Consider the following 25,950-nt stretch of genomic DNA (forward strand, 5'->3'; position numbering starts at 1 on the left):
CCCTAAAAACCACAACTGGCTGAAGAAAAAAACCCCTAACCTGGTTTAAAAGGGGAGATGAAGGCAACTGTAAAAATTAAAAGGTATAAAATACAAAAGGGAAGTCAATAGTATTAAATACAAGTCAGAAGTTAATAATTCTAGAAAAATGGATAAGGGAAACAAAGGGAGACAAATCTATGTACACTGTCTTGGACAATAATGAAATTAACATGTATTAGGGACAAAGCATCCTGACAGTACTATTAGACCATTATTAGATGGAAATGGTAAAATTATAAATAAAATTGCAGAACATGCAGAAATTTTCAATAAATATTTATGTCCTACTTTTCTCCAAATGAAGATGATGTACTCATCATACGGGGACCCCACTCTGTCCATTCCATGAATAAAACTCTGAAGAATATTAAATAAAACCTACTAAAGCTCGACAAGTTGAAGTCAGCAGGTCCAAATAATTTGCAATAAAGGGTGTTGAAAATGGTGGCTGAAGTCAACATATCATTAATGTGGGTATTCAATAAGTCTTGGAGCACTGGGGAGGCTCCAGAAGACTGGACAAAAGCTAATGTGCCAGTCAGTGAAGACTAAATGGTTGCCCCAGGTAATTGTAGACCTGTCACCCAGATATTGATTCTGGGCAAGAAAATGGAGTGGGTGATACAGGATTTAAGAAAGAACTAAAAGGGAGGCAATGTAAGCAATGGCTTTATGAAAAGCAGATCTTGTCAAGCTAATTTGTTAATTTTTAAATGATATATGAGTTTGCTTGATAAACAGCAATAATATTGATGTAATAAACTTGGATGTTCCTAAGGCATTTGACATGATACTGCAGGACATGCTGATTAAAACACTAGAAAGTTATAGAATCATCATGCCCCTCATTAAATTGATTACAAATTGGCTTATAAGTCAAAAAAGTAACTGTAAATGGAGAATCATTATCAAGCAGGTTTGCCTGCAAGGGAGTCCTGCGGGTATCAGTTTCTTGGTTCCATACAGGTTTAGCATATTTATCAGTAATCTGCAAGAAAACATATCACTGATAAAGTTTACAGAAGAGAACAATTGAGGGGAAATGGTAAATAATGAAGAGAATAAACTGGAACAACGGATGATCCTACAGCTGTAAGGAGACTGTTAGCCCCTTACTAAAACTCTGTGGGAGTTTTTGGTTCACCAACTCCCAGTGTCAAAAGGGGAAGAGTCCATGAGAAATCAGGGCCCTGAGACTGAGACCCCAGAGACAATAGAAAGCAGCCAATACTCCAGCTCGGCCTGATTGACAGGTTGGACAGGCCAGTGAGGAAAGTGAGAGGCCAGGCCCCGTCCTCCTTGTGAGCTGGAATTTTTCTGGGTCTCTCTGGGCAAGGAGAGAGCTGAGACACAGCTAAGAGGAGCAAGCTGTGCTGAGGGGCAGTCCTGCAGCAACAGAGCTAGGCACACATAGCCCAAGGAGTGCAGACCCCATTAATCCTTTGTCGTAGAGACCATCCAGTTTGGCCAATACACATGTGAGGGGGAATTGCTGGCACCTGATGACATATATTAGTGGATGTGCAGTTTTATGAGCCTCTGATGTGGTGGCTTATGCGGTTAGGTCCTGTGATGTCACTTTTGTAGATGTGTGGACAGACTTGGCACCAGAGTTTATTGCAGGGGTGGGTTCTTGGGTGCGTATGATTGAGGTGTGCTGCATGGTTGCTGCAAAAAAATTGTTTCAAAAGTTAGGGAGCTGTCTATAGGGCAGGATTGGCTTGTCCCCCAAGGCCTGTGAGAGTGAAGGATCATTTTCCATGATAGATTGTAGATTGTTAATGATGTGCTGGAGGGGTTTAAGTTGGGGACTGTTGATGATGACTACTGGTGTTCTGTTATTTTGTTTGTTGATCCTATCTTGAAGAAGCTGATGCTTGGGTACTCATCTGGCTCTGTCAATCTGTTTTTTCACTTCCCGTGGGTGGGTATTTAAGTTTTAAGAATGCCTGATAGAAATCCTGTAGGTGTTTGTCTCTGCCTGTGATATTGGAGCAAATCCGGTTGTACTTTGGGACCTGCCTGTAAACAACTGATTGGGAAATGTGTCTTGGATGGAAGCTAGAGGCACATAGGTAAGTATAACAGTCGGTAGGTTTCCAGTATAAGGTGGTCGAAACGTGGCCATCATTTAATTGTACTGTAGTGTCAAGGAAGTGGATCTCTCGTGTGGGGTAGAAGTTGTTGAAATCCCTGTGGAATTCTTCTAGGGTCTCCTTCCTATGGGTCCATATGATAAAGATGTTGTCAATGTAGTGTAAGTAGAGTAAGGATTCTAGGGGTCAAGAGCTGATGAAATGTTGTTCAAGATCAGCCACAAAGATTTTGGTATATTGTGGGGCCATGTGGGTGCCCATAGCTGTGCTGCTGACTTGAAGATATGAATTGTCCCCAAATTGCAAATAGTTGTGGGTGAGGACAAAGTCACAGAGCTCAGTCACCAGGTGTGCAGTGGCGTCATTAGGGATAGTGTTCCCGACAGTTGGTAATCCATCATGTGGAATGTTGGTGTAAAGAGCATCTACATCAATGGTAGCCAGGATGGTGTTTTCAGGGAGATTACTGATGTTCTATAGTTTCCTCAAGAAGTCAGTGGTGTATCGAAGGTAGCTAGGAGTGCTGGTAGCATAGGGTCTGAGGAGAGAGTCAATATAACCAGATAATCCTGTGGTAAGGGTGCCAATACCTGAGATGATGGGATGTCTGGGATTTCCAAATGTGTGGATCTTCGGTAACAGATAGAAAACACCTGGTTGGGGATTTGGGGGAGGGGAGGGTGTTTATAAAGATTGGTTCCCAAGTTGTAGCATGGAGTTTCATGAGTAGTTGTTTTAGGGATAGGGTTTTTTTTTTTTTTTAATTCATTAGTAAAATCAGAAGAAAGAAGCCTGTAGACTCTGGTGTTGGTGAGTTGTCTGGCAGCCTCCTGTTCATAATAACTACAGCACGCCCTTTGTCAGCCTCTGATTACGATGTTAGAATTGTTTTTGTCTATGTATAGCATTGCCTTGTGCATAGCTGAGGTTATAGGTCACATGTTGATGTTTACTGAATGTCAGCCCATGCATATTTGTGGAAGCAATCAATGGAGAAGTCAAGTCTCTTGTTGTGTGTGTGTGTGTGTGTGTGTACACACACACACACACACACACACACACACACACACACACACACAGGCCTTCCTCTTGTGGGATTGACGGGGGGGGGGGGTCTCCTGAGGGTCAGTGTGTAGTTCAGAGAGGTATTGGAAATATTCCTTTAGGTGGAGGCACTGAAAATAGGCTTCTAGCTCATCTAAAGAGGAAGACCTCTACATGGCTTCCCCTTGTTGGGCATAATGAGAGTCTTGACTTCTGTATCGATTGATTCCACAAATGCAGGCTCAAAACAACCAACATGATTCAATGTAAATATATAGATCTAGGAACAACAAATTTAGCCCTTACTTACTGGACAGGGGAACTCTCTGCTAGGAAGCAGAGACTCTGAAAGAAGTTTGAGGGTTGTGGTGGATAATCAAACATGAGCTTCCAATGCAATATTGTGGCCAAAGGGGATAATGTAATCCTGGGATACAGAAACGGGTATCTCACGTAGGACTTAGCACTTCTGTATTAAAAAGTTGTCCCCCATTATTTTGCCCACAGATCAAGATAGATATTCAAAAACTTGAAAAGGGGTCAGGGAAGAGCCATTAATATGATTAAAGGACTAGAAAGCATGCCCTAATACCAATAAAATAAATAGATTAAGTTACTTGAGCCTAACAAAGAGAAGATTAAACGATGACTTGATCACTGTTTAAGTACCTACTTGGGAACAAATATTCTATCATGGGCTCTTCAGTCAAGCTGAATAAGATATACCATGATCCAGTGGCTGGAAGCTGAAGCAAAACAAATACAGTCTGGAAATAAAGTTTCAGAGTGACAGAAACTAATCATAGAATCAACTTCTTAGGGGTTATGGTGGAGTCTCTATCACTGGCAGTTAAAAAAAAAAAGCATCAAGATTGCATATTTTCCTGGGAAAATCATTATGTAGTTCTATGGATTGTGTTATACAGGAGGCCAGACTAGATTATTTTAAGCGTCCCTTCTAGCCTTAATTTATGACACCGGATTCTTCTGCCATTTGACAAAAAAAGGATCTCTTTTTACCTACATAATCATAACTTTATGACTGTTTTCAATGTCTTTACAAGATTTCTCTGTTGTCATTACTTCAGTCCACTCAGTAGCTTGTTTCTCAGCTTTTCCACTTCCTTTCTGGACCTGAAGAAGAACTCTGTGTAGCTTGAAAGTGGTAGCTTCCTCCTACAGAAACTGGTCCATTAAAAGATATTACCCCATTATCCTTTTATCGGTATCCTCAAGCCACCATAGCTACAACACTGCAAAAAAGCTTTTCCTTTTAGCAGTTTAACACAGATAAATTCATACACCAGTGTTTGGTAGTCACTAATTACCCACTTACCATACTGATCACAAAGCTACATATTTACTGCAGCTAGAATGAGAAACAAGTTATCTAGTAAATTTAAATGTGTAGATATAAAATGAAATAAACAGCAAAGTTTACAGAACTACATCATCTAATGTTCTTCCTACCTTGTGTTCTCATTACTGTCCATTTTAGTTTATTAGCATAATTACAGATTTATTCATAGACCTGAATTAAAACTCAGGCTTCTCAACTTTTTAAAAATGTGAACAAAAATCCCACCATATCCATAAAGTCTTTCAGGCTAGAGTTCAAAATTCACAAACCTGGCATTAAAGCATTTCATGATGGCTCCTACATATAAAATGTGGGTCTCTATACAATGAAGAACTTTTTTAACCCACCCAGAACTAGCTACAGGAATACTAAAGCCAACATATCAAATTATTTGAAAACACAGATCACTGGGAAACAAAGTTACAGATGAAATAATATATGTTAGTATGTTCTTGTGCAGGGGAAATTTCAGAAGTCCTAGTTGACTTGGCCAGCTCTACTTCAAGAGCACTAGGAATCCACAGGAGATACTTCCTTTAGCAATAGAGGAATTTCAAGGCTAGGACACATGGTACAATAGCTCTGAAAACTAGAAGCTCCACTGGGAAATCTTCATTCCATTACTTCATCTGTATGTTGAAAATAGAGTAACACTAAATTCTGATATGGACATAGGAATAGCCATATGCAAGTAAAACTATGGTCTATCTACTGTAGTTTGGTATTCTGTCTGACAAATTAAACCTGCTTCACAGAGGTTAAAAAAACCCTTTCATAATGCATTTCAAGCATTGCTGATAACGGGTAACTCCATGGTACTAGTAATAGAGAGGTAGCCATGTTAGTCTGATCTTGCTAAAACAAAAGGAAAAACTATGTAGCATTTTAAAGACTAACAAGATGGTTTAATAGGTGATGAGCTTTCATGGGCCAGACCCACTTCCTCAGATCATATTCTGGAAGAGAACTGGCATGACCGTATATACCAAAGGAATATAATGAAAAAAGTGAACACATTACAGTAGACTTCCGATAATCCGGCACCCTTGGGACCCAGGTGGTGCCGGATTATCAGAAATGCCGGACTATCAGGAGGTACTCTGGCAAGGGCGGGTCTCGTGGGAGGGAAGCGGGGGAGGGGGCGGGGGTGTGCCAAACCCTCCCTCCTGCTGCAGGGAGGCAGAGCCTGCGAGCGGTGGAAGAGGAGAGGCGGCGACAGGCAGGCAGCCACATTCAGGACGTTCTGATCAGTTACACTCACTCCGGCTGGATCCACAGCCGACACGCAGTTAATGTACCTTTCCTCTCTACTGCCTGGAGGAGGGGGGGCAGGGGAAGGTACGGGTCGGTGGGAGAGGGCGGGGGTGTGCCAAAGCAGCCGCATTTAGGACGTTCTGATCAGTTACACTCACTCAAAATAAAGTTACAGATTTAAGTTTCAGGGGTTTGTTAAAGTTTGCATTTTTTAGTGTTTAAGTGAATAATTAACAGACTGTGTGTGTATATATATATATATATGTATATATATATATATATCTCTCAACAGTGTATATATCCGTACACCCCCACCCCACCGACCCCTACCCTCCCCCGTCTCCCATCCCTCCCTCCTCCGGGCAGTAGAGTTCAACTGCTGCCTCTGGTTTTTTGCACAAGCTCACTCACTTGATCTTTTGATCCTGGACTATCGGTCTACTGGTAAAAGCAGCAGGGACAGGGAGGGGAGATGATCTCTTGTGAGTTTCAGCAGCAGCCTGTCACCCGCGGATCTACCCGTTCCCATCGCCCCCCCACTCCCGGCAGTAGAGAGGAAAGGTACATTAATTGCATGTCGGCTGTGGATCCAGCCGGAGTGAGTGTAACTGATCAGAACGTCCTGAATGCGGCTGCTTCGGCACACCCCCGCCCCCTCCCTCTTCCCCTCTCCCACCGACCCCTACCTTCCCCTGCCCCCCCTCCTCCAGGCAGTAGAGAGGAAAGGTACATTAATTGCATGTCGGCTGTGGATCCAGCCGCAGTTAATCAATTACACTAACAACTTGAAGCAACTGCCGGAGCACTTCCGGGTTGCAGTTGGTGCTGGACCATCAGGCGTACTGGACCAATGGATGCTGGACCACCGGAGTTTTACTGTATTAAACTGACATATCAGATTTAGTACAGAAGATGGGGTGAAGAGAGCAGCTTCTCCTCTCTTGGAATTCACACTTCCAGATCAGCTACTAGAAGTGGGCCTCATCCTCCCTGATTGGATCCACCTCATCATCCCCAGCCTGATTTTGGCCTGCATATTTATACCTGCCTCTGGAAATTTCCACTACATGCATCTGACGAAGTGGGTCTTTGCCCACATAAGCTTATGCTCCAACACTTCAGTTAGTCTATAAGGTGCCACAGGACTCCTCACTGCTTTTGCAGATTCAGACTAACATGGCTACCCCTCTGATGTTATAATGTGGTGCATGAAGGAAAGTTTCTTCCTAATCTTAGCTGATGACCATGATGCCCTGAGGACAGATGGGCTCTACAAAGCCTCTTTACTAGTGTAGTGACTATGAATAATGACTTTCGTAGTTCCAAGTATGGGATAGCAGATTCTACAGTCAACTATCTATCTTCCAATACACAGGGCCATTTAACCGACAAATCGGACATCAGTTTAATATCAGACATGATCCTGGCTGACGGAGGCAGCAGAGAGAGAGTTCCTCAGTGGATGTAAATTAGCTACATTAGAGTCAATGGACTTACACTGAATTATACCAGTTGCAGATCTGACTAATATGCTCCTGAGAAGTATTTTCCATCTCTACTGTATGATTTATAGATCACAATTTCACTAAAGCTACAAGGTAAACAATTTAGTTAGGCTAAACAGAGAAATACTGAGGTCCAGACATGCCATGATAGTTGTAGAATAAAGTCTTGTGTTGTTAAGGAGATTTTTTTCTGCGGTGGTTTGTTGCCTGTAGATGAGTTTTTGTTGGTTTACTATAATTGGTTGCCTGGACATTAACCATACAAGTCTTTGAAGCACTAAGGGTCACTGCACTGTTATTAAAAACATGTGTGAAATCAGCCAGTCTCACTTCTTTTTCAATTAAAGACAAAAAATTGCATGTTTTAACAAGCCCTTTACACGACAGGCAACTGAACTATCTGTACTCCATGTCCTCAGCCCTTGACAATTGTGCTTCAGCCCAGTGTTTCCTAGTCCTCTCCACTATCTAGTTATGTATCTCAGACCCACATTTGCTTCTACACCCAACTCCGCGTTCATTGTGTCCGTAGTCCATGCCTCCCCTTGCTGCTCAGCACACCTCTGTTCTTGAAGCCCTGAAAATGCCTTCCATCTTCCAGACCTGGGGAAGAGTTCCCAGGGTAGGTCTTCTGGATCCACCACTCTCCCAGATTTGAAGCGGCCTTTCACCCCACACCCTTCCCAGGCTATGGCTGGAAGAACAGAAGGAGAGGTGGGAGGAGCAGAAAAGAGCCATTCCATTACTCATGAGAGGGTGTAGAGCAGAGCCACCCTGAGTAGATGAGCTCTTTCTGCTTCCTTCTCCCACCCACCCAAAATGTGGGATACAGTCTCTCCAAAGGACTCTGGAAGTATACAATTTGAAGATAATAACTTGTACTCTTGCACCAGACTGACCACATTAAAGAACGGGCACGGTATATTACAGTCTAACTAAATATAACAGTTTAACAGTTCATGGAACTGTAATGAACTGCTGACAAACATGAGGCGCATGTAAATAAGTGGCTGGTGGTCCATATTTTTTCTTCTTTTCAAAAATGGTCCATGGCATCCAGGTTGACAACCAGTAATTTATTGAATACTCTGCAGGTAGTTTCTAAATGACCTATTTTTGTTAAATGTCACATTTTAAAATATTACTGTGCAATGTCACTAACCTTTGCTGTTAGCCTGTATATACACATCGATAATACTGTGTGTGCATGCAATAGAAAGATTAAAATCTAGAATTGTGAGCTGTTTAAACAGTGTCGGCTTGGACCCTGTAAATTTATTGCACTTAAGGTCAGCACTCCTTTCTTTAGAATTATTTCTAACCTTATATTACTCTTTTTATAGTGGAGTCCCTCAGTAAAAAATTTCATTTCTCCATTACATAATTCTATTGAAAGAACACGTGAACAGCCATACTGGGTCAGACCAATGGTCCATTTAGCCCAGGGGTGTGCAATAATTTTGGTGGCAGGACACCAAGGTTTGCGAAAGTGGTCAAGGGTCACACTTTTCTGTGGAGGAGATGTGGGGTCTAGGATGGATGTTGGGTGCCGAGGGGCACTCAGGGTAAGGGACTGGGGGGTAAAAGAGGGTGTGGGGTCTGAAAGAGAGTTTGGGTGAAGGACGGGGTTGTGACCTGGGGCAGGGGACTGAGGTGTAGGGTCAGGGAGAGTGTTGTGACCTAGGGCAGGGGGTGCAGAGGGTTTGGATGGTGACCTGGGGGAGGGAGTTGGGGTGCAGGAGGGGCTGGGTGCCAGAGGCAGGATCTGGCTGGGAGGCACTTACCTAAGTGTCTCCTGGCCAGTGGCCCTGCAGCACCTCCAAAGCAAATTGGACTCCCTGCCTGCTGCAGCCCCAGATCACTTTAATTTGCAGGCTGTTGCCTTTGTGTGGCCTCAGCTCTGGGGCGGGGGAGGGGAAGGGAAGGAGGTGGGGAGGGGAGGCTTGTTCTGATCCCATCCCCCAGGCCAATCTCTCAGCTCCTATGGGCTGGTTGTTTCCAGTCAACAGGAGCTGAGATATTAGCTGGGGGTGGGGAAATCACGTGAAGCTTACCCTCACTGCAGAGGAGAGTGCCCACAGACTGGCTGTGTCTACATTGGCAAGATCTTGGGCAAAAACTTACCACTTACACTGGCAGGGAGTTCTTGCGCAAGAACACTGACGTTCTAATGTAAGAAATCAGTGCTTTTTGCACAAGAACTATGATGTTCCTACTCAGGAAAAAGCCCTCTTGCGCAAGTGTTCTTTGTTTGTCGTATTTTGACAATAGATAAGTAGCTCACTTAAGTATGCTGGACTTTAGGTAGACAAAAATCACCTGGCTGCTTCTCTGGGTTGGGGACAGCTGAGAACACACACTGATCTGATCATTCCTTCTGAAGCATGTGGCTACGTCTACACTGGCATGATAACGCAAAAACTATTTGCACAAGAGAGCATCTACGCTGGCAGTGTAGATAGGCAACATGAACTAAAATGGCCATCGGAGCTTTCTTGCGCAAGAGAGCGTCTACACTGGTATGGCTGCTCTTGCGCAAAAGCACATCTCCTGCGCAAAGGCATATGCCAGCGTAGATGTTTTCTTGTGCAAATACTTTTAATGCAAAAATTCTTGTGTTAAAAGTATTTGCACAAAATCATGCCAGTGTAGACGTAGCCACTGTGTTTTAAACTGCGGCAGCTGTGTGCCTCAGGGTCCCGGCAGGTAATCTATGGGATGGATCTGGTGGCTTAGCAGGCCAGATCCAGCCCCCAGGCTGTATTTTGCCCAGCCCTGATCTAGCCCAATATCCCATTTCTGACAGAGGCCAATGCCACATGCTTCAGAAGGAATGAACAGATCAGTGCATGTTCTCAGCTGTCCCCAACCCAGAGAAGCAGCCAGGTGATTTTGTCTACCTAAAGTCCAGCATACTTAAGTGAGCTACTTATCTAGTGTCAAAATACGACAAACAAAATGAATGAAGTTAGAGGCAATGAATCACTTTGAGTAATGCCAGTAAGAACAAAACAGCTGGATCAATTAGGAGAAACAAAGTGACTCCGAAGATTTTGGACTTGTCTGCATAGACATTTTAGTTTGTGGGAAGCTGGGATGCGAATCTACCTCACATTAGCCTGTGGCGGACTGACTACCCTCATATGCCCTGCTGATGTGCGTTAATAGTTCACTAATGTGCTTTGATCTAGTCCCCTTTGAAACTGAGCTGGAGAGGGTTAGATCAAAGTGCATTAGCAAGAAGTAAGTTCCATATGGACAGTTAACCATGATGGCCAAAATATTTTCCAAGTATTTTGAAGACCCATCTTCTTGGCTAAGCCTAAGAAAGAATAGTCCATTCTGACTCAGACACACTTGCCTTCCTAACCAGCCTGATCTTTCTCTGTCCGAGTCTAGAAGTTGCCTGGGTTTGTTTCAGCAGTTTAGTCAGTGGCAGCAACTCAGGCAGCTCATGTGTAAGTTTACCTTAGATGAGAGCTCAGGCACCTGGCTTATTGCTCCTACTACCTCCTGACTCTTGCAAATGACCTGTTGCAGAGATGTTGTCTCTTGATGGCAACACAAAAGAAGCATGAAACGGGGGGGGGGGGGGGGAAACTATCTTCATTCTTATTTGCTATCCCTCCTCCCTCATCACCCACTCCCATTCCCTTTACCCACCTGCACACATTCTCCATCTGTTACACTTGGGCAAGAGCATCTAGCTCACTAGTGAGGGAAGTCAGATGCCCACATCATTGGGCATTAAGAGCATTGCTACTGGTTGCTGAGCTAGGAAGATAACACCTCATAACTATAGCTTTTGTTGAGTCAGTCAGGTTGTTCCAATGGGGACGCATCCCTGCAGGAAGCTCCCTCCAGATGCAGTCATACTTCTTGAAATGAACATTGTACTAGAAATCAACTGGGTCGTCACACCAGACAGGCAACACCCCTCCAACTACTTCCATCACCAGCATCAGTATTAACTGCCAAGTGCACCTCCAATGGGCACACACAGTCTTGAAAGTACCATCAAAGGATTAAATTAGCCTGAAAGTCTCCAGACAAACTGCTGCAGTACCACTGATATCGAGAGATGCCACAGAGCATGAGCTCAGACCAGGACCTTGGAATACTACAGCCAGTATGTCCATTCTGTCAGGACACATACTGCACACTGTTAACACAAAGACATTGTGTCACAACACAATGCAGTGGTGCATTGTGCCATCTAAAATATATTTAATGGGACAGGTATCAGTCCTCTCTCTAAAGTCAATAGCTCTCCCCCCTATAAACCCAAGATAGGTATCACTGGTAGTCCTAACTTATGGAAATCATTGTTGCCATTGAAATACCAACAACTCCAGCTGTTGAAATGACACGAGCAGTCTGAACATGTCCCCAAGCAATAAAAACAATAAGTTCCTTGTCAATGTAACACACACACACACACACACACAGATTTTTATAATTCCATAAACTTACTGTTGAACTTTGAGGTCAATCTTTTTAACTATCCAACTATTTTGGCAGAAATTAATAAAAAAGCCCATAAGAGGGAGCCCTCTTATGAGATCGTCAGAAGAGGGCAGCCTTATACATGTTCCAAGTTATAATCAGAATCTGCATCTTCATCAAGCACCAAGGGTATGTTCTATAGCAAGACATCAGCTCTGGCTCCAGGAGCTAAGGAAGTACCTACATTGCTTCCCATAAAAAAAAACCCCCACTTTTATTACTCCTCACACTTCCAGAGCAAGGAGTTAGAAGCAGCTCATTGAAATCTATCAAGATCGTGCTTTTGAGGTAGAGAAATGTGTTTCATCTTATCCAATACAGAATATAAGTTCCTATGAGTTTATTACATTTGCACAAAGCAAATCAAATCACTGAAAATGACACACTTTCCCAGATTCATTGACCCACCTGTAGAATCCGTTCAAATCTCTAACCCAATGTGTCCTCAAACATCACATAGATACAGAAATTTAAAATGAAAACTTCAAGAAGGGAGGGAAGTTAAATTAACGTAACATTTCTTAGATATCTCAAAGGTCGCAGTTGGGTAGTTCTATTAGATTTTCATATGGATTCTTGTAAGATGTATGTGGAAAAAACTTTATCGAGTTTACTGCACGAGGCTCAAGAAAATGCAGACAATATGAATTTTGACTTTAATCTTGTTTTTTTCTGGAAAACTATTTTCAAAATGTTTTAAGTAAACTATATATAATCTCTTGCAGGAAACAGCACTGAATACCAATCTATGAGCAATAAAATCATTTTGCTAATCTCAAAACATGAGTGCATGGGCAGCGTCATACTCAATTGAGCCACAGCACTGCCATATATCCCACAGTTGGATTTTGCAAATACCAATTCCATCAAGTAAGTTTATAAGTTCATTAAACTGCAAACACAGATGACAACTGTTTACAATTAAATATGGATGAGAAAGAGAGATTAGAGTTCAGAAGATAAAAAGAAAGATTATAATATGAGCATATAATGTAGGAGGATAAAAATCACCACAGGCATGTTTTAATACAAAAGGACAAGGTTTTTCCTAGCAGATGCAGGATGAATGCATACATTCTAACAACATTCCTAGAAGTTAATCTTTCAACTCTGCTAATGTTTCCATAAGATTCTAATGCTACTAGTCTTGATGTGCGCCTGTTCCACCTCTCCCTTCTATTTAACAATGAATCAAGTGTATAAAGTATACAATGAAATTCATGCGATTTGTTGAAGGGGTATTCTTCTCTTGATTTACAAGCATCTCTCTCATTACTATCAAGAGGGGGTCACACACGTACACAGAGAAGAATATTCACTTTTGGGTTTGCTATGTGCACACCAGTGGGAATACACTAACAACATCCTGTGCTCAGACCCATTGATAAAGGTACAGTCAATGCTAACAAATTCAGAAGATAAAACTATGGCCATTTAAAAAAAAAATCCAGGTTAAAAAAAAAAAAAAAAAAAACTCCACTACACTGCCCTTCAAAACGAGGAGGAAATACAGTGCTGTAGTCTCATCTTAGCTACTCAGGTGAACAGATCCGTAAACAGTATAATCCAGGCACTGGACCAGTCCCAAATTCAACTTCATGGATTTTTGAGGCCAGAAATGATCCATGTGGTTAATTTGACTGCCAGACCAACACCGACCATAGGAAGTTCCTTGAAAATATGCACTCCGTTGCCACACTGCAGGCAGCAACCATCATCATATCAATAAGCAGCAGAGAGCAAATTTCTTATCCATTCCATCGAGCATGCATACACAACAAACAAGAGAAAGCAAATGGGATGGCATGATTGTTTCTAATCACCAAGTACCCATTATCTAGCCCCTCTCTACACCAAAGTCTCATGGTTTGAACAGACAACTCTGAACTACCTCAGCTTTTAATTGCTTCATGCCAAATCCCAATTGACATTTAGGGTATATATAGACTGTGGCTCTACTTCAGGATACTGGAAGTATCCCTAAAGAGCAACACCACATCCTTAAATGCACCCGCTATTTCAGCGTCCCTGTAACCCTCATTTCACAAAGGTTAAGGGATTTGTCAGAGTAGTGCCTTATTTTGAAATGTGCCACTGACTACACAGCACCAAATACCAAAATAAGCTCTTTTGACCTAGCACAAATTGCATAGCTTATTCCGACAGAAAGGTGCTGTCTAGACAAACCCTTAGCAAAACTAAAGCCACCTTGGGGTTACATCTCCACTGGCCAGTCTTGCGCAAGAACATATGCAAATGATGAGGCACAGTGATGAAGATTGCCATGCCTCATTTACATACTTAATGAGCCACCATTTTTATGCAAGGGGCTTTTACGCAAGAAGGAGCAGTCTACACTGCTCCTTTTTGCGCAACCCCCCCTCTTGTGCAAGAGCTGTTCTGCCTGAAAATAAGTTGATTCAAGTCATTTGTGCAAAAATGGCAGCTCATTAAGTAGCATGAGGCGTGACGATATTCATCGCTGCGCCTCATTTGCATATGTTCTTGCACAAGACTGGCCAGTGTATACGTAGCCTGGCTGTTTCACCACTTCTAAGGGTACGTAATTGTGCTTTTATCAAAAGCAAAGCAGCACTTCAAGTTTGTGTGCAGTCCTCCTATGGAAAAGGGATTTATCCCATGTTGCAGCTGCTGTTTTGAAAAAGCTGATAAGGCAATCTATACCAACTGACCGGTTTAAAAAAATATATAAAGTTGGAGAGAAGGGTTACATTTTAGGCCTGTCAATATTTTCATTTAAGCAGCTGAGTTATGTTTCTGCCTAAAGCCAGAACAATTTTTCCCTCTGTTCTATCGGACTGAATTGGCTACCATCTCCTCTCAATATGCCACAGTCAAGGAGAGAAGGGGAAGTGGCAGCAAAAAAGGGAAAGAAAAAGTAAAGCTGCTAACAATGTCCGCACTAGTTGGCAGCTGTCACACAGCTTCCCTGCTCTTGGCATCAGCACTTAGTCTGTGCTTGCAGTGGGTCCCTCCCTAAGCATCCCTATCAACCTTCAGCTCATCTTTCCCATTTGACTATTTGAAATGGAGCAAGACACAGGTGTAGCAGGGATAGTGACCTGACTCGACTCAACTGGGGATATGAGCTCCCCCAAAGAGGGAATAAAATTCATCTTCACCATAAGAAGTGTGATGGGATGCAGAGGTCCTTTGGTGCCTCATAGCTAGTGGGTTCAACATGAGGAACCCTCCTATTTCATTCACGTGCAACAGTGATAGAGAGAAACTTCATCCATTGCAGTGGCACTGTGCCTGCTTATGAGGTCACTCACTTTGGCTCACTTAACTGGACAACTCTCAGAACCCAGAGTTGATTATTACTTAAAAATAACAGAGCAGTACAACCATATGGTTCACATCATATGCACCTGCATGTATTAAGATATAGTGCGATGCATGTTCTCCTTGAAAAGCACATATTACCTGATGTGGCTGTGAGCTGGACCATCTGCTATATGAAGGAGCACCTGAAGTCTTGCTGGCTGTTGACCTCTGTAAAACAAAACCAAAAAAAAATCCATGTGTCCAGCTAGAGCTTACTATAAATAGCCATATCTGAATTTTAATTAATGTCAGCAACCCAGATTTCCACAGAGGGAGAAAAGCAGAATAGCTAATGGTTAAGGCATCTGAGACTGAAGTGACCTCTGTTTTACTTACAATTTTGCTTCTGACCTAGTGCTTGACCATGGATAAGTCCCTCCAGGCTTCTGTTTCCCCCTTGCATCCTTAGTCCTTCTTAGCTATTTAGGTTACAATCTCTGCTTGAGTGAGTGTTTGTACACTGCTTAACTGGGTTCCAGTCTTAGTTGAGGCCTCTAAATACTACTGTCTCAAAGAATAAAAGTGGTCATCTTTCTGCTGTAGCCTTATGCTTTGCTTCTCTAGGTCTACTGTCTCAGAAGCAATAAAGCAAGTCTTCTAGTACAAAAGAGTTGTAATAACCGCCTAATAATCTGATGCCAGCCATGCTCATGGAGAGCCATAAGTATATCATCTACATACACTTTAGAAAGGCTTTTTACAGGGGACTGCCTGATTTATTGTTTTATTCTTTGAACTCTAAACTGAAATGCAACACCTGTGACATACAATAATTAAGGAAATGGTGTACTAATTGCCACCAAGTTTAAAATTATTGTAAAAATTATTACCTAACCAGAATGTTGTCTCAGGTGATTTGGTCTTTTCCCACTAAAATCATTCATCCAGAGACATAGAAGAGAGCTCAGATTTTCTACCAGTTGTGGCAAGTTTTCTACCAGTTATGCAGCAGCAAGCTGTTTTTTCTTTATACTGCATTACACTGATCTAAAGAAAAGTTTTAATTCACAGGATCTAATGAAAGGGACTCAATCCAAACCAGAGGTTTGAGCTCAGGTTGGTTGGTTTCTAACATTGTAGATGGACAAATGTACTGCTTTTGAAACCGGAGAACTATTTGCTTTTACAGGTATAATGCAAGCAAATGGTTTAATCAATACATCACAATCCTGTCCTAGGCTCACCTGAGATTCTAACTCTGGTCTTTTCAGCCAAGTGTGATAATAATGCTGTTACGTATTATAATATCAATGCTCACAAATTAGAGCTACATTTACATACATTCTTCCAGCACCAGTGTTGATGCACAGGGCAGAAACAACAATTAAACTTACATTTTTTACATTTGAGACCTACCCTGAATTTACATCTCCAGATATAAAATATTAATTTACCAATACATCAACTAGGCTCAAACACAAGCTCATGTTTATGAAGGAACCATATATGGAAATTATAGCTCTATGTGGAATTTATACTACGGTACTCTTTGGAATTACTGAAATAATTGGTTTAATGCTTATAACACTTGGACAGAAAGAACATGTTCTATGATATAACCAATAGGTTACATGTATCATTATGTATTCTAGAGTGATTGACTTCTCATTCTCTTACTAATGAGAAAGGGACTCAGTTGATTATGTTGCTAGCTATTCCTTTTGATAAGCAATAGTTATTGCAATTACATTTGTAATATAACCTTACTCTGTGGTTTCTTAACTTGTAACAGATATCCCAAAGACTTCAAAAATTAAAAAGTGCACAGACATTTTGTTTCAAAAATGCTTTTATAGAACTCTGAAGGAGACACCTAGTAAGTCTCCCAATAATGAGTTGAAAAATGACAGATTACTTTACTCCAGAAGCTTTTTTTTTTTAAATGGAAAACAATTTGCTAGAAGCACCTTATGCTTTTCTTAATTAAAAGTACTTAGAAAGCAAATAGTGTTATCCAACTAACTTTGTTCCTGCTGTCCCAAAATCTCAGTCAATAGCCAGGAATATGATGTTTTTCCCATTTCCTTCAGTAATAAATTTCTTTCATACCTAATCATTCCCAAACCCTTGTGTTTCAGAAATGAAAGTTAAAAACAATTCTGCCCAGTACAAACTGTAAGAAGAATACAATATCCTGCTCTTAACCACTCAGCATCTGCATATTCTTGCATGGTTTAATGAAACAAGCGTAGACATCAAAGGGTCCATTTATGGGCAATTGTATAATGAAATGAGAACACAAAAGGATTCTTAGAGGTGGTCAAAAGTTTTCAGAATCAAAGTGTTCTGCAAGAACATGTTTTCCATCCATGTTTTCAACAGAAGTCGGACAGGCCCAACTCCCTGGGCATCCAGGAGGCTCCATAGGAAACAGTTTTGAGGAAGTATTGTAAGGCTGGACTGCTGCTAACTTTCAAGTTCTCTCAGAGAGCCTCCATGCCACAGGAGATGTTTGGAGGGCAGATTGCATTTCCCACTTGCCTCACTACATAATGAATTACTGAGAACTAGAGCCTAGATCAGAATCTGGATCTACATCTCCAACTGACTAGCACTGGCCATCTGCAAGCAGACTTGAACCTAAGACTTCTGAAGCTAAGCGCATGAGCACCCACTGCCCTGAGATAGAAAGTAGCCAGCTGAGAGCAGCCATAGAGCAGACACCTTACTCCCTCTTTAAGTGGTTTCAGTGCCACTAGATAGGATAGTACTATAGGTTACACACACACTTATCACAAGGAAGATTAGCATATAAGGGTTCTTTCTGCTAGTTTTATTGACTCTAGCAGCACTTTCCCTGTGTGATATGAGCCTTCTCTACTACCTGAGTTACTCCTTCTTCCTCAGGGAAGAAAGCTTCCCATTGTGGAAGTTTCATCAGTATTCCTCCCCTTCTGGGAAATTAACAAACACCAGCATTCAAAGCCTTCTAACTTTGTGCCTCAGGCTCAGCTAGTCCTTTGTCAGGGGCTCCCCTTGCTTAGAGCCATCCCTCCTTTGCAGCCCTCCTCCCTGCAGTTTTTCAGCCAGCAGACTCCCATCACTATAGGTCTTTCAGCAGACTTCCTTCTCAGTTAGCTCTTGCTTGTTTTCTCTCCCAGGCATTATGTGCTGGAACTGTGGAGGCTTAGTACCTGTTCTTTCCAGTAGTTCTCTCTCCCTAAAGCCCAGTCTTCCTCCTACTTCCACGAAACTGCCAGCCCAAGCCTAAGAAACTAAGGAGAAAGCAGCTAACTGAATTCAGGTTTTTACTATATTCCCCAGCTGGCTTGGTTTGTAATCACATTTTTCCTCCCCTCTCCTTATTTCCTCCACCTGTGGGAGTGAATTGCAACTGCAGCTGATCCCACATCCCTCTTAAAGGACCAGTTGAGCCTATGGCATGGGGGGTGCCTGGGTTGGCAGACACCAAGCTGGGGTTGGGAGAGGTGCATGGAGCTCAAGCTCTAGCAGGGTCCCGCTCTGCCCCATGGGGGAGCCCTGCAGCCTGTGTGCCCCACATAAGAGGGGTTGGGGCAGGCAAGCCCCCATTCCTCCTGTGACTCTTGCCAGGGCCCCAGATCCCTTCTATGCACCCTCCTCTTCCTGTCCCCCTAGAGCACTGGATCCCTCCCACCCCCTTTCTCTGGGCACTGGATCCCTCCTGCACACCCACTCCTTCCTGGCCCCCCCCAGGGCCCTCCATCATCCCCTTAGCCCCCCACCTGAAAGCTGGCCCCACTCACTTTTCCTGTCCTAGCCACACCACTGGTTCAGAAAGCAAGGAAAACTACCAACTGCACATTTTTTTTTGTTGGCTATGCTACTAGTCACTGGCAAAAAAAAAGATGCTGAGAAAAACAGGCATCATTTAAATATCCAGAGAGTACTCTATTTGAAGGGGTAAAGTCTGACGTAGGAATGCTGATAGGTAGAAAATGTTTTAAACCTAGAGCCAGAGGAAAGCCTAGATTGGGCAAGTGCTGATGAACCAATAGGCCTGTTCCAAAGAGCTTCCAAGCTCAGTGATAGGGGTGGGGGTGGGGGTGGGGAAGTGAGGGGAAGAGAATGCTTTTCACAGCAACAAAGTGGCACAGATAAAAGGAGAACAAACAACGCAGCATCTACCCAGGTCTTAGGAAAACAGTGTTTGGTCACTAGAGTCACTTTTTTGAACAAAACTGTTTATTGAAATAAGAAGTAATAGAAGAACTAGCTGGGTCACAGTGTCTACCACAGTGTCTACCCAATCCTTTTTTGGATTGGGGGCTGCTGACCCACAGAAAAATCAGTCGGGGGCTGCAGGAGACAGTGGGAGGGCTGGAGTGCCAGCGCAGGCTCCCCAGTGTTGGGGAGACCCTTAGCTTCAGGGGCCAGATCAAGGCAACCCAGGGTCTACATCCGGCCTTAGATTCTCCACCGCTGGTGGACCACATGCCAGTCAAACACTTAAAAAGGATCCAAGTAACACAGGATAATCTATGGGTAAGGTAATAGTACATGTCCATCAATGACTAAGACTGAAGACTTACTTATTTGTTATATTCAGGCAATAGCCATAGATCAATTCACTTCCATGCATACCCTACCAGAGCATTTCATAAGGTCCTCAGCCTGCTCCAATACAATATACGAACAGATGATTCATTAGCATTTTGTCACCATGTTTACATCATTTTAGTTTACACAAACATAGAAATAACTTGCTGAAATACAGACTAAACAAGCTGAACTTAAAATATAAATCAGTACTTGGGACTTTAAAGCTTATTAAAATATGTAGAATCTGTTTGGCCCAAACAAGTTTTCACTGAGATTTGTGTGGTCCTCTTGTGTAATAAGATTTAGCATTGTTGGTAGAGTTCAAAGGAAATGTTAATAGTGTTGTCACTTATTTATAACCTATTGGTTGCGATTGCATTACATTACGTATGTCCTTGTAATCAGATAACCCTAGATCAAAATGTGTGTTAGTGTTAAGATGAGAAGATATTTGATGTGAAAATTAATGAAAAATAATTTGCTGTTAGATTACTCTTACATTGTGTATACCACTGTGATTTACATTGTATATATTCCTATGACTAAATTACCCATTCAACGTGACCATAGCCTTGGAAATGTGAATGAAGAAGAACACTAACCCAGAGCAAGGGTTATTGACTTCAACAATGGGAATTCATAGACTTAGGCCACATCTACGTTTGCACTTATGTCAGCAAAACATTTGTCAGTTGGGGCGTGAAAAACAACATGCCACTGAGGCTATATCTACACTACTGCTTGGTGGGGGAGGTCAGAAAAAGGTACGTAAATTGTGATTTGCAATTTGCGTACCCTTTTCCAATTATTTTTTCGGAAGAGGCTTTTTTGACATTTGGCCCACCTACACTCTTCTTTCACAAGAGCCCTTATTCCTCATAAAATGAGGGCTTCCGAAAGAGCGTGTCTGCTCGTCCAAAAATTTTTTGGACGCGTTCTAGTCATTTTCTCAGTGGCAAAAATTTTGCCAGCATAAGCACTTGTATGAATAGAGCTGTGTCAGCAGGAGATGTTCTCCTAACAACATGACTGCCATGTTTTGAGCTGGTTTTATTATGTCAGCAGGAGAACTCTCTTTCATTGTCATAACACACCTACATGAGTGCTCTTACAGCACCACAGTTGTATCAGTACAGCCATGTTGTTATAAACTTTTAAGTGTAGACAGGGCCACTGGAGGCTACGTCTACACTACAGGCTTCTTGCGCAAGAAGCCTTTCGTGCTAGATTTTTTGCGCAAGAGAGCGTCTACACTCTTGGACAATCTCCTGCATATAAAAGTCACCCGAAAGCACTTCTAGCCAGGCTAGAGGTCACCAGTTGCTCTTGAGTATTGTTGCCAGAGCCCTCCACAGATGCACACTTCAAGGGACCCCTTTGGACAGCTGCTTCCCTGTCTCTGCTGCCTGCTTCCTAGCCTCTTTGGCAAAGCTAAGCCTTCTATAGTGCCTGCTGTGTTTGCCCTTTGTTCTTTGGGGACCACACAGCTTTCCACTACTCTGCCCTGTGCTATGGAGCTGGAGCTGCCCCAGGGCATGCCATGGACCCGCAGGGCCAGGTGCACTCCCTGCAGTGCCTGCTTCAAGAAGGGGCTCTCTGCCTCATGGAGGTGGACCCCGAGATCTTCCTCTTTAACCTCTGGCTGGCTGTGGGTGCCCCAACCCACCATACCCAGAAGAATTTGGAGGCTGGACACCAGCTCTGAGTGGTGGGATGACCAGCAATGGGTGCAGAACTTCTGCATGTGGAAGGCCTCTGACGACACGACACCCACCTGCGGCCCGCCATTCCACTCCAAAAGCAGGTCACCATTACCCTCTGGAAGCTGGCCACCCCTGACAGCTACTGCCCGGTGGCACACCAGTTTGGGGTGCGGAGGTCCACCATTGGGGCTGACCTCATGCAGGTAAGGACATCACAGGATGCAGCCCCTGCATGGGGGAGGGGAGTGTTGCATAAGGGGAACCTTCAGGATGGGGGGGCTGAGCACTGTACGAGATGGGGGGAAAGCCTTGGCCCTGTAGGCTGGTGCCTTCTCACCCTCACACTGGCTGGTCGGGGGAGGGCACGGGCTAATGGGGGAGTCTCCTGTGGGGTTGGAGGGCCAGAAGGGCAACCCCACTGGGAGCACAGAGGTCCTCTCTTAACCTCTGTTGTATGTGTTCCCATCTCTCCTACAGGTCATCCGGACCATCAACTCCCTGCTGCTGCACAGAGTCATCCGGCTCCAGGACCTGGATGCTACCATGGGTGGCTTTGCTGTGCTGGGATTCCCCAGCTGCGAGGGAGCAAACAACGGCATGCACATCCCTATCAGGACCCTGAAACACAGAGCGGCCCAGTTTGTGGACCGCAAGTGTTACTTCTCTATAGTCCTGCAGGCCCTGATGGACCACTGGGGCCACTTCACTAACATTTATGTGGGGCGGTAGGTCAGGGCTCACGATGCCCGAGTTTTCCGCAACTCCAGCCTGTGTGCCCAGCTGGAGGCGGGCACCTTTTCCCCTCGATGGGAGTTCCCTGTGGGCGACCAGACTATGCCAGTGTACATAGTGGGGGACGTTGCATACTCACTCATGCCCTGGCTAATGTGCCCCTACATGGGCCACCTGGATCACACAAAGGACATTTTCAACGCCCGCCTGAACAGAGCCCGCCTCCGGGTAGAGTGTGCCTTTGGACGTTTGAAAGAGCAGTTCCGCTGCCTCCTCACCTGCCTGCACGTTGGGGAGAGGTGGTGGTAGTCTGCTGTGTGCTCCACAACTTGGTGGAGCGCAAGGGGGAGGCCTTCCTCCTGGCGTGGGTGGCAGAGGCCACCCGCGAGGGCCAGGGCTTTGAACAGGCCCAGACATCTGCGACCTCCTAGGCCCATGAGGCTGGGGTGTGCATTCGGGAGGCCCTGAGGGAGGGGTTCTCACAGGAACCACTGTAAATATCCCCAGGGCCTCCACCCTTCCTTCTTTCTCCCTTCTCCCTCACACCCTCGCCCCTTACCCCTACCTCCCAATAAACACACCTGTTTGGTTTTCTATCAAAATTAGTCTTTTTTTATTTAACAAAAACAAAGGTGGCCTTGGGGAGGGAGGCTGTGTGATGGGGGGGGATCATCACTGGGAGGGGGGATGAGGTCTGGGGTGGATAAATGGGTGGGCAGCTGGAGTGGGGCCAGGATTGGCGGGCAGGCAGGAGGAGGAGCCATAGGAGGGGCAATAGGCATGGCTAGCGGAGGAGCTATGGCCATGGGGAAGGGAGGGAACAGAGTCGTGGCAGGGTGGGCAGACGGGTGGTCCATGGGAATAGGAGGGGGGCAGGAGGGTGGAAGGCAGGAGCAGCGTCAGCAGACACCTGTTCCCCCGGGTGAGACAGGATGTCCAGCAGGGTGTCACAGCCTGCCATCAGGTCACTCCATGCCTGCTGCCAACACTCCAGGTTGGCATTCAGCTGGTGCGACAGGGTGTGTGTATGTCACACATCACCCTGATGTGCTGGCGCATCAGCGCCTCCCCAGGCCTGGCTTGTCTGCAGCTTGTCCAGACTCTGGCTGGTGGCTGCAGCGGTGGTGTGGTTGGGCCCTCTGTCCCGGTTGCTCTGGCTGTGGAGAAGACACAAGAAAGAAGAGCGATCAGTCCACCTTGCACGCACATTCCCTGAGGCTGTGTCCTCCTTTGTGAGCAGCAGGTGCAAGGCCATGTGTGGCCTGCACAGCACTCCCTGTGTCACAGGGGCCCCAAGGTGGCCAGAGAACCATGCTGCCCTCCACCCCCCACACACACTCACATACACCACAGCCAGGCAGGCAAGGGCAATGTACCACACAGTGGATCCCCTCATGGGAGGCAGAGGAGCAGTGAGCAGCCTGGCTCTCCCTGGGATCTGCACACACACCTGTGGCTGGCTGGGCTATCAGGTGGGAGCGGCTGCCACCTCTCATGTGCAGGCATGCCCAGGTGCTGTGTGCTGCATTCCAGAGTGTGTGGGGGTGATTGTGCCTGCGCTCTTTGACTAGCCTGCAGCTGGCTATGCTCCCCCCTTCCTCTCTCAGGGCAAGACTCGTGTGGCCAGGCATGAGGCTAGCAGCAGACTCCCAGGGATGTAGAGGGACTGGCTGCTGTGGCTGTGTGCTGCACCCTCCCGCTGCGTGTGATTGCATGTGCCTAGACTGCAGCAGCATGTACTGGCCTAGCAGCTGGTGCGACAGTGTGCCCCCTGCCCCCGTGCACCCACCTCCCCCACCCTATGTGTCTGTGTGTGCCAACGTACCTGAGGTTCCCTCCCAAGCTTCTTTGGAGGCCTGGGAGACGTCCAGGCTAACAGGGACTGGCTCCTGGGACAGAGTGACGGTGCCACTGTCTGCTCATCATCGTCCTCCTCCTCCATTGGCTGCTGAACCTGCCTTCTCTGGCTCAACATCAGGCTCCGGGCGCTGAAGGATGGGCTGCTCCAGCCCGGAGTCCACCACAATGGTGGGGGAGGAGTGTTCTCCCCCCGCCACCCCAAGGATGTGGTCGAGCTCCTGGTAGCAGGGGCAGGTTTGAGGTCTTGCCCTTGAGCACCCCCTCCACTCCCTGGCCTTCTCATATCCCTGACGGAGCTCCTTCACCTTAGCCCAGACATGCTCCCTGGTCCGGGCAGGGAGCCAGGGATACGGCCGTGCTTTGTCCGGGGGTCCTGCAGGGAGTCCTCTTCACTCCACAATTCCATCAGGGTTTTTATTTCTCCAGGTGGGGGCATGCCTCTTGGTCCCCCTCAGGGGATCCTGTGACCTCTGTGGCTGGTCCATTGAAGGGCCAGGGCAGTCTCGGGGAGCTTGCTCTGAGGACATTGGTGGCTGCAGCAGAGCAGCATCCTGAAGAATCCTGCTTCCTGCCAACTTACAGCCACAAGGATTGTGCAGGGTACCTGCAGCTTTAAAGGCAGCCAGCAGACAGGAACAATAGAGTTCTGATTGAGTTGGCCGGAGTAGCCCAGCGGCCACCATTTTTCTTCCCTGGACACCAATTGTTGCACAAAAACCCCTCAGAAGCATCCACACTTGCCTTCTTGTACAATAGCTGCAGCGCTAAAAGCAGTTATGCCTCAGAAAAGGAGGTTTACCTACACTGGCAAAGGCCCTCTGTTCTTCCTTTTAACTGCCCATTTAATTGCGCAAGAGCTCATTTGAGGTGTGGATGCTCCCCAGATTTTTGCGCAAAATCATATGTTTTTGCACAAAAGCCTTGTGGTGTAAACATAGCCAGAGACTTTTGGAAACTGACAGTTTATTACATCTCTGCTATCATTTTGGAAATACAAACTTCTGCTAATTTTCTCCTGTATTTTATCTGCTTTAATCTCTCAAAAATTCTCATTCCTTTTTCTTAGCTAATACATTTTTAGTTAATTTACAATCAGGATGTTAGAGTATGTCTTCACTAGCTCGTTAATTCAAGTTAGGTAGGCAAATGAGGCGACCAGAGTTGCAAATGAAGCCCGGGATTTAAATATCCTGGGCTTTATTTGCATGTTCCCATCTGGTTGCCATTTTGAAATTTCCCTAGCCCGAACTCACTGCCACGCGGCAACACGCGGCAGTGAAATGTTAATTCGAACTAAGTCCTTAGTTCGAATTAACTGTTACTCCTCGTGGAATGAGGTGTAACAGTTAACTCAAACTAAGGACTTAGTTCGAGTTAACGTTTCACTGTCGCATGTAGCCGCGGGCAGTTAGTTCGGGCTAGTGAAATTTCAAAATGGCGACTGGACGGGAACATGCAAATAAAGCCCGGAATATTTAAATCCTGGGCTTCATTTGCAACTCCGGTCGCCTCATTTGCCTACCTAACTTGAATTAACGAGCTAGTGTAGACATACCCTTAGATATTTTAGTACTCAAGTAGCTGCAATAATTTTTAGCGGTTACATAGTTACTCATATGCCCTCACCCAAGGAAGGGGTTGGCAGCCAGTGCACTTCTGACTCCCAGCCCTACTCCCAGGGAGTCTCTTGCTACCACAGACTGCTGCCTATCTCTCAGAGGTAACAACGCAGTATGGAAGAGTGGAGCTAGTTTAAAAATTGGCTCCCCACACAGACTGGCTCCTGTCTGCTGCCCTGTGCTGCTGCCTCTGAGGCAGCAACATGGGCTGGCAGCAGCCCTTGTCCATAGGGGGCTCCCCATGGTCAGAGGCTGCTCCAGCATCCCTCCTGCCCACTCCCCTCCATGCTGCTGTGTCTGATACAGAGGTAGCAGCATGGGGGGGAGGACAGGAAGCTCCATGGGAGCCAACATGTGTGG

The 25,950-nt window shown here is 45.1% G+C and overlaps 1 protein-coding gene across 6 annotated transcripts in view; it reads right to left on the reverse strand.

Annotated features, from left to right (window-relative positions):
* The window catches only part of RBMS3 (RNA binding motif single stranded interacting protein 3), a 989,419-nt gene that overhangs the window by 777,766 nt on the left and 185,703 nt on the right, over window positions 1–25,950 (reverse strand). For 4 of the 6 annotated variants that reach the window (XM_075921983.2, XM_075921984.2, XM_075921980.2 and 1 more), the window contains exon 3: window positions 15,255–15,323. In XM_075921983.2, coding sequence (XP_075778098.1) covers window positions 15,255–15,323 — 69 coding nt within the window. Of the gene's footprint in view, window positions 1–15,254; window positions 15,324–18,289; window positions 18,360–25,950 lie in introns of those variants that run through there. The other 2 variants (XM_075921985.2, XM_075921986.2) reach the window with 2 other exon arrangements.

The sequence above is a fragment of the Pelodiscus sinensis genome, chromosome 2, assembly GCF_052426305.1.
Source record: "Pelodiscus sinensis isolate ZL-2025 chromosome 2, ASM5242630v1, whole genome shotgun sequence".
Lineage (NCBI taxonomy): Eukaryota > Metazoa > Chordata > Testudines > Trionychidae > Pelodiscus > Pelodiscus sinensis.